Genomic DNA, 16,563 nt, shown 5'->3' with positions numbered 1-16,563 from the left:
TGCATCATTATAAGAACATTTATTGACAACACATCTTTAAGCATGCTGATGAGTCAGTGGTCTGTCAGCTAAACCAAGTATTAAATAGTAAGYTTAAATGCAATCAGTTTTTTATTCCCCCCCAAAAAAAGCATTCTTGGAACACAGTATATCTGGACAATATTTTTGTCTGGTTTAGTTCATAGCTTCCTCAAGGCAGGATCCAATTCCATGGGATTTGTGCTGTTCAGAACAGGCTGATGATATACAATCAGCAACATACAAATAGATAATTTAAGTTAATTAATGCCAATAAACCCTAATTACAAGCAGCAACCAATTAAAACAGCACAGAGGGCATCTCCTGTGCTTGGGGCAGCAAATGGAAAAGCAACGCGCTCTTGCAAGGCCTTACAACTCAGTCCTGCCCCGCCGTATGCTGCGTTGCAGGAAGGTTTCCCACAAAGAGGCTTCGCTAGCAGCCGTCACTGCCAGGTGAAGTTGCTGCTTCTCCTCCCACCCTGACTATGAGAGCAGCAAATAAGGCAATTTTTCAGCAGTGATGATCTCCGGGCCTTAAGAGCAATGCAGATCCCCASGATGGCAGGCTGCAGCACACCGCGATTTTCCTGCTGCTGCACTTGCTAACCTCTCAGCATCGAGCACAGCAATCTCTCCATTTCTACAACTACTTCAGCTCGGGGGGGGGGGGGGGGGCTTTTCTGCCGGCTCTTGCAAGGCCCATACTTGTGCTGGTCTATGCCAGCAGGATTTGATCTTCAAGGACCACTACGACTACTAAGGCTGTAAGACATTTATTTCCTAACTTCAGCTTACACCACCTAGGGACAAGCTTGGGTCCCAGCCAGGATGTTCCTTTTTTCATTCCATCTAGGAATGGATGAAATAAGTGATCAAAGCACTGGAGGAATCAAAACATAAAAGCGAGAATAAATCAAGGAATGAAGAAACGGGGCATCACTCCTCTAACACAATTAACCTTTCCAAGGGCAGATAATGTTCTCAAATTAAAGGACGTCCTGGGACAAAAAGAGCACATCTCACGTGGGCGAGAGATACCGAGCGAAGCATCAAGGCAAACGCGAGCACCGCTCCCGTGGAGGAGCCCTCGTCCGTCGCCGGCACAACCACATAACTAGCGCTCCCTCCTCCCGATGCCCCCAGCGTCTTCCGTTCGCTATCAAGCGAGGAGATTAAAGGGCTTTCCGTCCTTAGGGCGCCGTCCTGTCGCTCGGCCCTCGGCTCTTTCGGGAAGCTGCTTCCCGGAGGGAGCTCCGGCTTCGCCCGCGCTCCGGCCAGCCGGCGGGGCTCGGCCGGAGCCCGGGGCTTGCAAGGGGCTGCGGACACCTTCTCCCAGACCTCTCCCCCCATCTCAGTTTGGGGGGTGACGCCGTCAGAGCGAGCCCGCCTCCCCCACCCCGCGCTGCCGGAGCAGGGCGCCCCCCGGCGGTTGCCCCGCGCATCGCCCCGCCGGAGCCCGCGGCGGCGGGAGGCGGCTCTCGGCGCCGCTCGGCGAATCCCGTGGGCTCCCGGCGGAGGGGCCGAGCCCCCCCCCCCGCCTTGCTCCCCCGTTTTCCTCCTCCTCCTCCTCCTCCTCCCGCCGCCGCCGGGCTCCGCTCCGCCTCGCCAGCCCCGAGCCGGCGCTGCCGCGCGTCCCCGGCCTCCGCAGCCCCGGCCCGGCGGGGTGAGTCCAGCTTGGGGCCGCCGGGGGGGGGGGAGGGATGGGGGTGGAACCGGGCGGCCCCCCCGGTGCCGGGGTCCGTGCGGCGGGGTCTGCGCTCGGGGCAGCCTCCGCGGGTGCTGGGGGTCCCGCCCGGGGCAGCCTCCCCCGGGTGATGGGGGGCCCGCCCGGGGCAGCCTCCCCCGGGTGATGGGGGGCCCGCCCGGGGCAGCATCCCCCGGGGGTGGCAGCATCCCCCTCCCTGCCGCCGCGGGCCGCGCCCGGCGCAGCCTCCCCCGGGTGCTGGGGGACCCGCTCGGGGCAGGACCCGCGGCGCGGCGGGTCCTGCTCGGGGTCTGCTCCTGGGGTGCTGGGACCACGCGCCCGGCCTCCTCCCCGGGGCCTGGATGCTACGGCTGTGTGCAGCGCACCCTCCCCAGGGTTTGGGGGCCGGGGGCCGTGGCGGTGCCTCCTCCCCGGGCTTTAGGTGCCAGGGGAGGTGCACGGTGCATCCTCTCCAGGTGCTGGAGGACCCATCCCTTCCCCATGCACTGACCCATGGGATCCCCCTGGCAATATAGGGTTACCTGCCTCATTCCCAAATCAGCAGGGCCAGGTGGGTCCGGTATGCCAGGAGCAGGACCCACTTCTGCAGCATTTCCAGAACATGCCTCTTACCGAACAACCCCCCAGGCTGGCAGTGCTGTCCTAGGGTTAAGATATATATAGGTAGTTATTAAGAAATCACAGGGTTGGGGTCTGGCTTGCCCCAGGCCATACTGGCTTTGTGGCTCCCTGGCAGCGGTATTACTCTGGTGCCCCTTGCTCTCCTTGGCTGTAAAATGGATGCAAACATCCCCTACCTGGCGGCAGCGCAAATAAAGCACTTTGGGTCCTTGGGAAGAGGTACAGCATTACAGTGCATTTATGCTGCATGATCAACCACTTTTTTAATGCCCGTGCTCGAGGGAATATCTAACCATAGCCATACCTGTTCATGCATTCATCTGTACAGAAACTCTGCAATTTCTTTCCTGGCTATCGCTGGGGTTATCTTGCGGAAACCATTTAGTCTGTCTAGACAAGTATGATGAAGAGCAGAGTGCCCAGAGCTGTGAATGGTTTGAGCCTGGATATCTCTGCAGGGCTATGTCTGTCATACAGTACTGCTGCTCTCCACTTCTGGGTGCTTTTGGCTCTTTGGTTATCAAATATGCATGAAATATCCAGTAGATTGTGCAGGTTTGTTTCCTGTAAGAACAAGGAAAAAAAGAACGCAGCCATCACACAGGTGCATGGAAGGAGTATTATGAAGTGTTTAACCAGGCTGAAATGAACAGAGAAAATCATACGCCACTAAAAACGATGAATAAATGGGTGGTGAGTGGGAAGAGGGGGGAAAGGCATATACATTCATCTTACTTTCTGGAAGGTAGCACAAATCGGTTCATTAATGTTTGTATGGCTCTCAGAGATCCTTGGATAGAAGGCACTATGAAAAATAGTAGCATTATATATGAGCATAGAATACATAAAATCTTCAGGATAGAAAGCTGATACTGTGGGTAGTGTACGTCCTTAATACATACTCATACAAAGAAGGGTGAATTGAAAACAGCAGCCTTGAACATAAAACAGCATTGGGGGAAAGTGGATGTATAGATGTTTTTTAAAACCCTGCAAACATCTGTCTCCATCTTAGGTACATAATAACCTTTACAAATCTAGTCTTTAATCCTGCAAACCTGTTCGTATATGAGTTGTCTAGCCGACTTGTCCAAGTAGATGTATCAGAAAGATTCATGTGAGGGTGAACTTCCAGGATTGAGCCTTAAAGGTGATAACGTATTAGTCACAGTCACAGGTAGATTCTTTTCCAAATAAACGCGTGTGTGAATCCCGAAGCTTTCTACAGCTCCAGGAATGACTCATTCCCAGAGAGACCACACAAAACATCTGTTTCAGTGTCACAAACATATTCTGGAGACATTATACATATATGTTATTGGGATCTGGCAGTACCTGAGGCCAGAAGGATCTTATCTAATTTTATGGTCTGGAACACATGAAGATCTGATTCATTGCTTTGTAGCCATTTAATGCAAAGTCTCTTAATGCAAAGTTAATGCAAAGCATCACTCTATGCAAATGACGGTGTTTAGGTCCTTGAGGAAGGTGCTTCAGTAATGAGAATTTTATTTGTATCAGAGTTAAATGCTCCCACGTCTGCGTGTCCTCTCTTTCTCCCATTGCACTGGACTTCCTTGTCCACTGTGAGCTGAACTTCTCAGTCAAGAAAAATCTTTTTCCATACAGGTCAACAAATTGGGAAAATTGCTTTTAGGCCATTTTCTGTATTATATAGGGGAGGAGAGAATGATCTAAAAGTAGCAGTGGCAGATAACATTTGCAAATCTCAGAAAAGGAGCTATTAAGCAACTAGGGCATTTGTTGATAATTAGCCAATGTTTGTTATGTTTGCTCTGGGCTTTTCATTTAAGTTGACGGGCTATGAATTTTCTGCACTATCACTGCTTATTTACAGTACAGCGCCTAATTTAAGCAATTAATCAGTTTTAACGGACTTGGCTGATGTCCCACTGACATCCAAAGAGTCCAGTTAAATGAATCTGTCTCTAAATAGCTCATAGGAGTTGAGAGGAGAAAGAAACCAAATTAATGTTCCTTCCATGCATCTGCAGTCTGCAGTGTATATGAGAGAGAGAGAGGTAGAAATGACTTAAAAGTTGACTTATAAAATAAACAACTTTAGAATGGTCAGCTTAAAATACGTATATATACAATCCAATATATACAATGTTAAGACAAGATTCCATAAAATCCCAGACAAAACTGGTATGCACTGGGTGTCTTTTTCTGCACCAGTACTACATGGGATCTGTTCACTGAGGACCATTTCTACCGTGTCAGAGTACAGCAAAGAACTTGTATGATACTGTATGATATTGCCATGGCTTTTGAGCATTACACAGTGTCAGCCCCAGCCACATCCATCCAAGAAAGCAATATCAATATAATACAGAATAAATGACATATCTGTGAATTACAAAAAGAATAATTCATAAGTAATTTTCAATTATAGAGAATAATTTATAGGCGCCTGATTTGCAAAGAGAATAATTTATGAGTAACTGGGATTGCATATAAAAAGCCTTTACAGGTTCCTGTGACAAAGGGAGTGACTGGCTGCTCGGCTCTGATGTGTTGAGCCTGGAAAAAATACCTCTCTTGGGTGAGGGCTGGCGCGGCGCGGCACAGCGCGTGCACCCTGGCGTGCGGCTCCGAGCCCGTCCCTTTGGGATTCCCGGCACAGGGCGGCCCCAGCCGTACCCCCGCTGGGACCCCGGGGGTTGCCCGGTGCCACAACCTCGTGTTTTGTACTACAGAGGTGGCACAGCCCCTTCGCAGCATCCAATAACAGGGTGCTCTTTATTTTGGGAAAAGTATAATGTGAGTAACTGGCTGCGGGTTGAAATAATAAAATGCAGACTGGAAATAGGATTTTTTTTTGAGTGGGAAGAATAGAGAATGGAGAGGAAGTGGTGTCTTCATTTGCAGATCTTTAAATTGACATTGCTTATTTTGAGGATTTCCTCAAGTTCAGCTACAAGTTACTGGCCTTTTAAATAATAAGGCTTACTCTCTCCTYTGCAGGACTCATGGATAAAATTCCACGGTTTGTCTTTAGGCAAGAGGCCTGAAAACTAAAAAGAAATATATATATGGTGTGGGTTTTTTTCTTTTTTTTCTTTTTTGCTTTAAAGGTTATGACTCTACTCAGCTTGTTTTAGGAAGCTTTGCTGTTGATTCAAAGCATATTTTATTTTTGTTTTTTTTAGTTTCTCATTGCACCTTTGCTTTTTTTTTCACGTTGTGATTTCTCCTTCCTATACACYTGAGGGCACGCGGAGGCGCTGGTGCTTTCACATCAGCATCGCCACCTCAGTATTTTAAAYGCTGAGAAAAACCACACGCCTGTCCAAGATAATGTGCCATTCCTTGCTGAGGCACTGCATCACAGCACGCCCGTGCTGGTAGTTGGGGAAAGCTAGTACGGGGTGACTGTTCCCTTTYAGGAAGCCTTGGGAAACAACGTATATCCCACAGCTTTGGGTACACACYATATTCCTTTAGAGAGCCTGGGGGAACAGACGCCAACAGACTGTGCCTTCATTGTATTCAGTGTTGCATACGTCCACTCTTCACTACTTCCCCCTTAGAAAAGAAAAATCTGTTCACTTTCCCCCCACCCCCTGCATACCCACACTACATTTACTTACCAGAAAGTGCTGGTAAAATCAGCTTCCGCTTCTCAGAAATCTTCTTTGACAAGAGTGGTCTCAACCTGGACCATCATGAGACTTTCCTAGGACAGTTCTGCAAAGCACTGTATGAGTCTGCAAAGCTCTTCCTTGATTTCCTTGGAAGTAATAGACAGGCAGATCACACACTCAGTGATCTAAATACAGTTAATAGTTTCCTTGTGTAAGTTCTGCATATACCAGTTTATGCAGAATAAGTGAAACCTTGTCCCTACTAAAGCCCATGGCCAAACTCCTGAYGACTTCAGTGGGGCCACGTATCTCATTTTACCCTCCAAAGTTTGGAAGCAAGTCAGAGCTGCAGAGCAAAACAACCTCACCTGAACTCTTGTTTCTACCTGTAAAAATCAGCAGAAACAATTTAGCAACGCAAAGAGGTGGCCGAGAAAGCGTTGCAGGTCTTATTTCTAAGCTGCTATTGGATTAGGCCTCTGTTACCACTTCAGGTCCCACTCTGCTGTCTGCAGTCAGGTGTTAAYGCTAGCAAAATACAAAGCTTACAGGAATAAAAGAAAGCTGCTTACTCATTCCCTCTCCTTTGCTATCTACTAGTAGTGCCAAAAAAGAGCATAAAAATGAGTCTTTTTAAGGACTGCTTGTGCACCCAAGTATCTTCCCAAGGGTTACTTGGTTAGATGTAAAGAAATTAAATATTAATTTTATTGGACTGCCATCTTTCTATTTTAGCACAAACTACCAGAGCTATCTCTGAGTAACTGAGGAAAGAACTTGCGTCCTATTCGTACTATTCTTTTACATATTGAATTCACTGTTTTATCACTGTTCTCAAGAGCCATTGAAAGTCACTTACTTGACAGAGGTAGGCTGCAGAGCTACTTAATCAATTCCTTCTAAAAATATTTCACATCTTTCTTTTTCTTTTTCTCCTGTGGTTACATACATGTTGTCCAATAGTGATGGTCAGCAGCTTACAGCTTTCTTCAAAAAGCTTGTCTGSTTTCTTTTAAAATAGGCTTAACTTGCCTAATAGAAGATAGTACTCCTTCCTAGAAATGCAGTGCTCGTGTGTGTACACATGTACTGTCATTCTGCTGTAGGCAAAGTGATGGAGCCCTTGCTTGTGTCAAGCTCCTAAGGCTCAAGAAGATGATCAATAGGATTTGTTGACCATTTTCCAGCACATGCCTTTTGTTTTCACAGCATAACTCAAAGACCTAAGGACTTTCTCTGTAAGCTATGCATTTCAGACAATTTCTGGCTTAGACTCCCATATTGCTCACGGATTTCTTGGGTGGAAATATGTGCAGTAAATACAATGCTCCAGAACAATTTGGATTCAGTCTGCACATCCTGACCATGTGTGCAACATCCGTATACTGGTCAGTCATCCTGTGGTATCAGCCTTGCATGCACCATGGAGTCAGRGCAATGCAAGTGGAGTCCTCATAGCCAGGAATCCAGATGCTGGTGGCTCTGCCAAAGGACTGTTCCAAAATACTCTAATTCTACTTGACATGATCTCCTTGCAAAAACAAATGCCTTTGGAAAACTCAGACATACTGTAGCCATAGCAGTAGCACTTTTTCTCTCTCTGCTTTCTCCAAGATACTCACTAGGATCTTCATAGGTGCATATATTGCAATGGGAAATAGAGGTCAGGTGCCTGATCTCTGCAGCTTTTTGGWAAATGCTGGCCTTTGTACCCTGGGAAGGATATTTCCAGGATGCTATGAATTAATTTGTCTGCTGTGGAATGTTATTTGCTCCTTATTTACCACTTAGCATCATCACCAACATTCTTGATGCTAACATAGCATGACATGAAGTTGCTCATGAAGTGACATGATGGCAGTGGGCCCATAAGTATCTAGCCAGAGAAGTACAACAGGAAACACAACTGATGTGTGCCATGTCCCACCTGCCCATCAGGCTGGCCATATCTTGTTGCCTGACGACAGCGCTGCGAGTTAGCAAATGACCCAGGCCAGTACCTAAGAACAAGGATTAAAAGCTGTTAGAGGGAATTGTCAACAGTGCATAGCTGCTTTTATTGGTGTCCAATCAGTCAGAAGTTTAGGCTTAGGGCTGCCAGATGGCATGCCCTAAAAATAAAGGCCAAGGTCCTCTTATTTCCTCCTGACCTGGATTTCTGTGCCTTTGAGAGCCTCAACATTGGTGAGTTTTAGCTAAAGCAGAAAGGAGCACCACTTCTCAATGACACACAAGGGCTAGTGCAGATGACTGCAAATACACAGGAATATTTGCTATGTTATTGGGATGGGTCACCAGTGTCCTCCCCCCCCCCCACACACAAACCAGATGATTTAATTTGGATGTCTGGTAGCAATAATGGGGCTACGCATTCTTGAGCACCACCCACTGGTACGTTTCCCATAAACCAGAGATACACGTGGCCCTGATGTAGAGCACCCTGCATCAGCTGCAGTCACACAAAAGCACAGGGCTTTCGGCCAGGTCCAAGCACAGTACAACCAATACTCAGTCAAACCTTGTGGYTGGGATCTTGGGACAAACTGCTCTGAGAGCAAATGTGTTTTGCAAGGCCATGTACTGATGGTTGTATCCACTCCTCCAGGCAGTGCCACAATCTGTGGCACTCTCCAAAATGCTGCAATGCAAACATGCTCAGGAATTCAGCTTCGGGCCCCGGGCTCTGAAGGATGCTCTGATCTCGACCAACCCAGCCCTGCAGGAGCTCTACGCCAAAGCTTTCTCTAGCGCAGAGAAGCTGTTCCTTTCCGAAGCCTACAACCCCCAGAGAACGCTCTTCTGCACGCTGCTCATCAGGACGGCTTTTGACTGGCTCCTTAGCCATCCCGATGCCCCTGAGGACTTTGAAACTTTCTACCACTCCATGTTGAGGAGGAAGCAGAATTTCTATCGAAAGCACATTTACCTGCAGCCTATAGGTAATGTGGGTTAAGAAAACACAGTGTCTTGACTGAGCTACCCGGAAAGACAGGGAGGGAGGTGGGTGGTGCTGAGTACATTAATACCTATTGGCTTCTTCTAAGCCCTAACCTGTGAAAGACAACTGCCACTGTAAAGATAAATTTGTAATACCAAAGGCTCTGACATGCCTAACTCTAATCCAGAGTTACAAGCTGTGATGACAACTGTCAGTAAATGTCTCCTATAAATGCCATGTATATATATTCATAGCATGTCTCACCCAAAGGCATAGAGAGATATAGATATTTAGGTAAAATAATGTTGGATAAAACAGCAGCTCTGGAACTCCTCTTAATTTAAAAGCCCATTTATCTTTGCAATATCCCTGCCAGTTCATGAAAAATAGACGTTCTCCCTTGCCCTGTAGGTTAATTTTTCTGCACGACTTATCTCAGAGACAACCTTCCTAGAGCATCTGCTCTGTTGTGAGAGAGAGCAGTCATTCCTTGAGCAGCTCCTCTGAAAGAGCCCCCGTTTCTCCTTCAATATGTATATAACCATCACCAGATGTCTACCACATCCCATAGTAAGCAATTAACTTCAGAATGAGACAGCCTTTCTTCTCCCCAATTGCTGCAGCCAGCTCTAGAAATCCCCTTCAGACCTCATGGTTCACCCTGACTTCAAGGAACTGATCATAGAGCTTCTCTCCGTAGACTTAATCGAAGGGCCTGCAGGGCTCTCGCTGCTGGATTCCCTCCAAAGCTGCGTCGAGTCTTTCTTCCTGGGCCTCCGTGTAAAGTGCCTCCCCTCCATTCCCATCTCTTCGATTCACTGCTGCTACCGCCACAGCCAGGACTCGGATCGAGTGCAGCTGCATGCAGGTAAGGTCTGGCAGAGCGGAGCCAGCAGAGACATCAGCTTGTCACGATGGCACAAGCGCTCCCTTCGGAAATGCCTGAAACGTCCCTCCACCACCAGAGCAGGGRGGGGGGAGGAAGGGAGTGAGAAGGGAGAAATCCTGTTGCTGTGGAAAACCCCGAACTTTGAGCCTGGAAACAAGAATAAAAAACAAAGCGATTTTCATCATATTTTCCTCTACTGTTTGCACTTATCAGTATTGTTTTGTTTAGATCCAGAGCTGAAAAGTGGTTAAATCAGCTTGAAGGCTGCAGATTTCATGTACCCTGAGCTCTCCCACCTCTTGTCCAAAGCCAAAGTAAATTTGTGGCCTGAGTGGCACGGGTGGGGACTTCACTGGCCTTTCATGTTAGGAAATTGGGGTTCAAGTGTCACATGGATCCCTAGAGAGATGGGTTTACCAGTTGCCAAACTCCTGCTGCACAAACATCCCTTTGAAACAAGCAGTTTCTGGGTACCTGGGGCCGTCTGCACTCAGCAGAGACCCAACGCCGCAGCAATGGGGCTGCTACAGGCTGGCTCTCAAATGCCTGTAGGGAAATTCCTACAGTTCCAGGCACTTATTTCCATGGATTAGTGCTGAATTCACCCAGCAAAAAAACAGGAATCTACCCATRGTTTTTCTTTGATTTAACTCGGCGCTCAGCACCACCTCAAAGGAGGTTTGGTTTGCTCAAACTCCAGTTGGAGGGAGAGGGCCATACAGCAGTGATTCTCCATCCAGGATACCGAGTCCAGCAGCTCTGCCAAGCTGTGGCTTGGATTACAGGCTCTTTTCCGTTAACATGAGGAAACCTGGCTCTTGCAGGCCTTCCAAGGATGCTTCACTTTAATGAACATCTCTCTTGTGTTTGACCAGATGGGATCCTGAATTTCCTGAAGAACAACAAGCCCATGGATGCCCTGTGTGTCCTGGGACTTACACTGCTGGACCTTTATCCATGTGAGACCTGGAGCTTCACRTTCAGCAAATTTCTGCCAGGACAAGGTGGGATTTGCATCTGATGATCTCCTAGTACAGGATGCAAAAAAAAMCCCAACCAACCAACCAAAAAACCCTACCAAAAAGCTTTCTCTGAAAGACTAGAAAAGCTAAATYTTATCCTCAAAATTTCATTCAGCTCCCTAATAAGAGGAACTGTGTATTTTTTTCCCCTTCCCCCTCCCTCCAATTTAAAATTAGGGGAGTTAAGACTCAGGATGCTGATTTAGGCAAAGGAGCCTGATGTACTAGACACCCTTTGGGAAGCATGTCCTAATGCATGCTGTGCAGTGAAGTGCAGCGTGCTAAACTGGACTATGCTACAACAGCTTTCTTTTCATGCTATCTAAGGTGAGAGGCAGTCACAAGAGAGCCAGTGCCTCACTTGCATGTGCCTCTCTTTACAGAAGTAGGAGTCTGCAGCTTTGCCAGATTTTCTGGGGATTTCCCCCAGGCTGGTTGTAGCAGYTTGACTCCCATCGCGCAGAAGGAACGGTTGTGCGAAGTCAGCAAGGAAAACAGAGACCGGACATTGCCGTTCAGCGCCCTGGAGATGGTCCAGTGCTGTAAGGTAGAACTAGCAACCTCCTGCACCCCATGTTTCTTGCAATGTAGGATTTGTATTTCAGGCCTGGGTAAAACCCACCTTCGCCCCACAGAGCAGGGGTGGTAGAAGCAGGAAACTTGAGTGACCATGTGCTGCTGTGATCTTTGCTTTCCTGAAAGGTGACCTGCCATGAGATCTGCCATCTGATGGGGCTGGGGACCTGCCGCTGGCTGCAGTGCATCATGCAGGGCGCGCTGAGCCTCGACGAAGCCCTGCTGCGGCCCCTGGAGCCGTGTCCCATCTGCCTCCGCAAGCTGCAGTACGTCGTGGGCTTCAAACTCGTTGAGCGCTACAGGGTGAGAGACAGACCCAACAGCTCTTCCTGGAGCAAGAGGGAAAACAGGGAGCACAGCCGTCAGGCAGCTCACCCCGGGCTGCAGGGCTACGTGTCCTGCGGCAGCGCGTTAAACAGACGCTGCTCCTTCGGTGCGAGCTGCTAAGAGGCCTAAATAAGATACCTAAATAAGAGACAGCCTGTGACTGTCTCTTAGCACTTTACTCAATCTCCAGAGCWTTCAGCTGCAGTGTTCACAGAAAAAGACAGTGCAACAGCCCTGCCCCATTTTACAACTCTGGAAAACAAGGCCAGGAAGGGTGGGCAGATTTCAAGCCAGAAAAAGCGTGGCCAGAGCTGCAGTCAGATGCAGCGATTGCCACCTCTGCGCCCTTTCCTATGTGCCAGCACAGTTTTCTGCCTCTTCAGGGCTGCTGGGAACAGAGAGAAAATATTAGCTGGGTTCTTTGCTGCAGTTCCTCTATTTAGAGATATAACGAAGGATCCCAACTTATCAGATATGGTACTCCATAATAAAGGAAGGGCCCCAAACTGATCTTTCACCTCTCTCCCCACCCCAAACTGCTAACACCACATTTAGGCACCCTCAAGAACAGTGCTAACACTGCCGTGGCACTGGGAAGGGGTTTCTGTCTCTGTTGTCTGAAGAGCCAGATTCAGTAGCCAAATGGCTGGTGGATTATAAATAATCCTACCACTCTCACTCCATAGCCATCTGCTCCTTGGCTGTAACTTCCCCCATCTGACATGCATCATGCTCAGAGACAAGATTTTCCATGGCTGCTTATTTTAAAGCCTGTGGATTTTATCTGTAACAGATCCATGCAGAACGAGAACAGGGATGCTGCTCGTTTCATTCCACTTGCAATCAGACTCTCGCACAGAGGCACGTCAAAGCGTGTGGCCAAAGAACAAGCTCGTGTGGTTTTGCTGCTTGCCCATGTGTGCACTGCACTGCTGGACCCTGACTCTGTGGCCATTTGGCCCTTGCTTATGTCTGAGAAATCCCCCAAATAGCTCCAAACACCAGAGGAATAAACAGCAGCCTGACCTGTTAGCGTCTAGTTATTGCTTCCTAGAAGAGAATGGCCATCTGCATTAAGCATTTCTAGAAATGTTGTCCCTTTGCAACTGCAGCTAATGCTATAATTGGCTCAGCATCCTCTGGCCACCATGAACCCAAACCMGAAGAAGGATAAACTTCCCAAATGCCACATCTGCTTCCTTGACAATGACAAGCTTCACTAGACAGAGCAAAGCCTGAATACTCCAGCTTTGATAATCTCCATAAGGGGCTTTGCTACTGCCTTGAGGCAAGAGGTATAAATGCCAGAGATAGATAAGATAGTTAAACAACTAGATAAAAGAAACCACAGAGCGTTTGGAGACTGTATCAGATCAGAAAGCAAAGTTACTTGCAAATCACGTTTTGAGGGGCCGTGGCTGGTCAAGTGCAAGTTCRAAGTCATGTTTGGAGAACTAGCAAGAGTCACCCTCTCCCACGACATAACRGTCCCAGACTGTAATAAGGGAAATGCCCTCTTCCTCCCAAGAAGCAGGTGAAGCTGCTAAAGTCAGTGACCGAGACGTGGGTATAGGCAGAAGAGCACGTGGGACAGGAAACCAGTTGTTAGATAAGGGGACGAACCGCTCGGTGTTTATCTGAGTTGCACCTGGAAACATGCTGCACTTGGAGCTGCTCACTCCAGTGTGAATTATCTTGAAAACTGAAAGCAAAACAATTCACACTGTGTTTCCTCACCACGACCACGGTTCCCAGCTGCTCTRGTTCTATCTAGCACACACATTAGTTTGCAGTATTTGTAGTGGCCACACTGCAAAAAACCCAAAGCCTGGGCTCTTGCTGGAGCTTGGGCGAGTGGCGCAGATCCTCACTGTGTCACCGGCAGTGTCGGCAGCCTTTCACAAGTTCCCTAGCTTAGGTGCAGACACTGMTTCACCAGAGCTAAACTACTGACATTTGAGGACTAGAGCTTGGCTAAGGGCAAGGCTCATGTTTTCAGCCACAGGGAACACCCACCCTAGCTCACCCCTGTTGATTCTTGGTGGACTGTGTAGTACAGCTTAGACTTGCTCTCAGGCACAGTGTGGCTGCATTGCTGATGGGCTTGCGATACCCCAGGCTTGAGAAATTCCTATGAAGAATCAATCTGATTGGCTTTGCTAAGGATGTACTCTCTGKTCAGTGCAGAAAATAGCATTTTGCCTTAAGTATTCAGCAAACCAGAGGTACCTGTAGGTACGCACAGCCCGGCAGTCCCTACCTCCACGCACCTCCATCCCTGATGGCTCTGGCACAGCAGTCTGTACATCAGCCACACTGAGAGAAGCTGCTGCTGCAGACGGATGCAGACTGACCCAGTGCTCAAACTGGAGCCCTGCAAAACATCAGGCAATGGGTTTTATTCCTAGCCATTTACTTGGTGTGGGCATCCATTTAAAATGCTCCTGCAGGAAAAAAATCATAAGGAGGTTATCCCTTTCTGGTTAAGCACAAGAACAGAAAAACGAGGCTGCAGCCATAAAAAAACCTTCACAACTTTCAATCAAATAAGCCACCCAGAGGCTGAGAGACAGGAAAGATTTTTTTTCTTTTTTTTTTGAGGTGATCTTGGGTCAATTATCCCCTGCTTTTGACTTAAATAATCCATCCTCATCTCAGCATTTTCTTAGGACTTGTGCTTCCTAACAGTTGCATTTCTTTCTAAAATTCACTTGTCTTGGGAATCTTAAGAGATATTATAACGCTACGGGCTTGTTGCAGCTTTCAGACAGACCCTGGTCTGGCTCCTAGCACAGTGTCTGGTGCCTTCTTTGTTTCCTGAACCCAGGGGGAGGGAAGGGACGCTGGAGGTAGGATGAGGCAGGAGGAAAGTTGTCCCTTTACATTTTTTCTTGCCCCAGAGGGAGGGAGCTGGGCGGATTAACTTGGCTGAAAGAGTCCATTTTACTCTTGTATGAAATTCTTCCCTGAGGCTCCATGCACAGACTGAAATGAGAAACAGGGCCGACTTCTCCCACTCACTCAATTTGAGCTCTTTATCTTTTCTGTCACTTGCCTAAAGAAAGAGCAATAGGGGAGGAGAGGGGGAAGGGAGAAGTGGGAAGCTGTGGGGAAAGGGAGCTCTGTAGGGCTGGGGGATTTGGTGCCCACTGCTGGCACAGGACAGCCCAGGGCTTGCCCTGAGCCGAGCACACCCGGACATCACGGTGCACCGCACGCCGGGGAGATGCTCGACTTCATATTCCTTAACTGCCACCAGTGTGTTTCTCAGAGCAATTGCAAGGCTGTGCAAAGGCATCAGCTGGGAGCTGTAGAAAATAAAGATAAGGAAATAGGCCACAAGGGTGTGAAAAAGCAGAAAAAAAAAAAATACACACACACACCCCAAACCCAACGCATGCCAACAAGCCAGACAGAGATCACCTTTTATCCGGTGATGGCTGGAGTGCTGTGATTCATTCCCCAAAGCTTAAGGAATAAATGTGCCAGAAGCAACCCCTTGTATGCCCCACTGTAGTATTTAATATTTAGAAAGGAAATTGTCTCAGACATTTTCCTTTCATTAGTTCTTTCCTGGAGCCCAGCCTTCCCTCTTGTGCGTTTCAGCTTCAGAGGCAAAGAGCTGTTCTGAGCCATAAAGTGCACATTACCATAGGAGTTAGTAATACGATGAAACAAGATTATTCATCTTTATCTCAGGAGCCTTAACATTGTCCCAGCTTCCTCCAGAGTGGTACCAGATCGGCTCTGACCAAGATCACGCACCACAGGGGGTGGGAGCTTGTGCCATTTCTCTCCTACCACCCGCTAGTGGGGTGGATACAGCCCACATCTCGCTGGGAGGCAGCTCTGCCACAGACAGGGTCTCCAGRAAAATGAGGGAGCAAAAAGCCCCCGCTCCATAGGGTAACCATGAGTTGTCTGAACCCACCTTCTAGCAGAGAGCACTGCAGCACCTCAGACCAAGGCACCTGAGATGCCTAGGTTTATCCAGCAAACCTTGGGAAAGGCTTACCTGTTCTCTCTCGTTCTCTAAAATGAAAACATTTCTCCTCTCATCGCAGAAGCTCTATGCTTGGACACAGACCGTGCTGTCCAGCTGGCCAAGGCAAGAGTCAGCAGAGCCGTCGGCCTCCGAGGATCTCCTTCCGTTCAGCTCAGACTCCGGCATGTGCTGCGAGAACGACTCCGAGGCGGTGACCTCCTTGTCCGAGCCGCTGACGCCCGACACGTGCAGCCAGGCCYTCTCCATCGGACAGGAGCTGGAGCAGGACGAGCGCTCGTGCTTGCCGGCAGAGGTACACAACCAGCCACAGCTCGCCGCCCGGCCCACGGACAGCATTAAGGAGTACGAGCTGTGGCTGGAGACGTGCATCGCTGCCCTGGAGAGGAACGTCTCCGAGGAGGAACTGGCGCAGGTAGACCAGACTGTGGATGCCCTGGCAAAGTGGGAAATGTTTACAGGACAACTGCCTGCTATGAAGAAGGATCTGCCCTTTGCTAGGGACAACACAGGGCTACGGAAAGTTCTTGGAGACAAATTTTCCTCCTTGCGGAGGAAACTGAGTTCAAGAAAACTGTCCAAAGGGGAATCGTCCCCTCACCGCTGGAGGTGGGAGGAAAACTAGCGYGGGCCTGCCTTCGGTTGGGCCAGCTCTGCTCACGCGGCTTTGGTTACATTATTGCCCTGCTTCTGATCTTTCTCAACACAAGTTGTTGCTATCAGAGAGAAACAGGAGCTCCCTGAACAGGAATAAAAGGTGTTTCTTTTTCTGAGATTCCTAACATATATTTTTGATGCAATCTGTTGTTCTCTAAGGGCTTTTCTTACGCTGGCCTAAAGCCGCAGTGCAGCT

At 48.6% G+C, this 16,563-nt stretch overlaps 1 protein-coding gene across 1 annotated transcript; it reads left to right on the top strand.

Annotated features, from left to right (window-relative positions):
* The first annotated feature begins 8,590 nt into the window (after positions 1 to 8,590).
* On the top strand, positions 8,591 to 16,335 carry AMZ1 (archaelysin family metallopeptidase 1). Its single transcript, XM_085300113.1, has 6 exons — positions 8,591 to 8,894; positions 9,594 to 9,761; positions 10,658 to 10,786; positions 11,188 to 11,351; positions 11,507 to 11,683; positions 15,772 to 16,335. Exons 1-6 carry the CDS (start codon positions 8,591 to 8,593, stop codon positions 16,333 to 16,335), a joined length of 1,506 nt encoding a protein of 501 aa, XP_085156239.1.
* Positions 16,336 to 16,563: the final 228 nt, after the last annotated feature.

The sequence above is a fragment of the Rhea americana genome, unplaced genomic scaffold (assembly GCF_003343005.1).
Source record: "Rhea americana isolate MKP2758 unplaced genomic scaffold, rheAme1 scaffold_10, whole genome shotgun sequence".
Lineage (NCBI taxonomy): Eukaryota > Metazoa > Chordata > Aves > Rheiformes > Rheidae > Rhea > Rhea americana.
The sequence above is the reverse complement of the archived record's forward strand: the minus strand, read 5'-3'. Positions and strand labels throughout refer to the sequence as shown.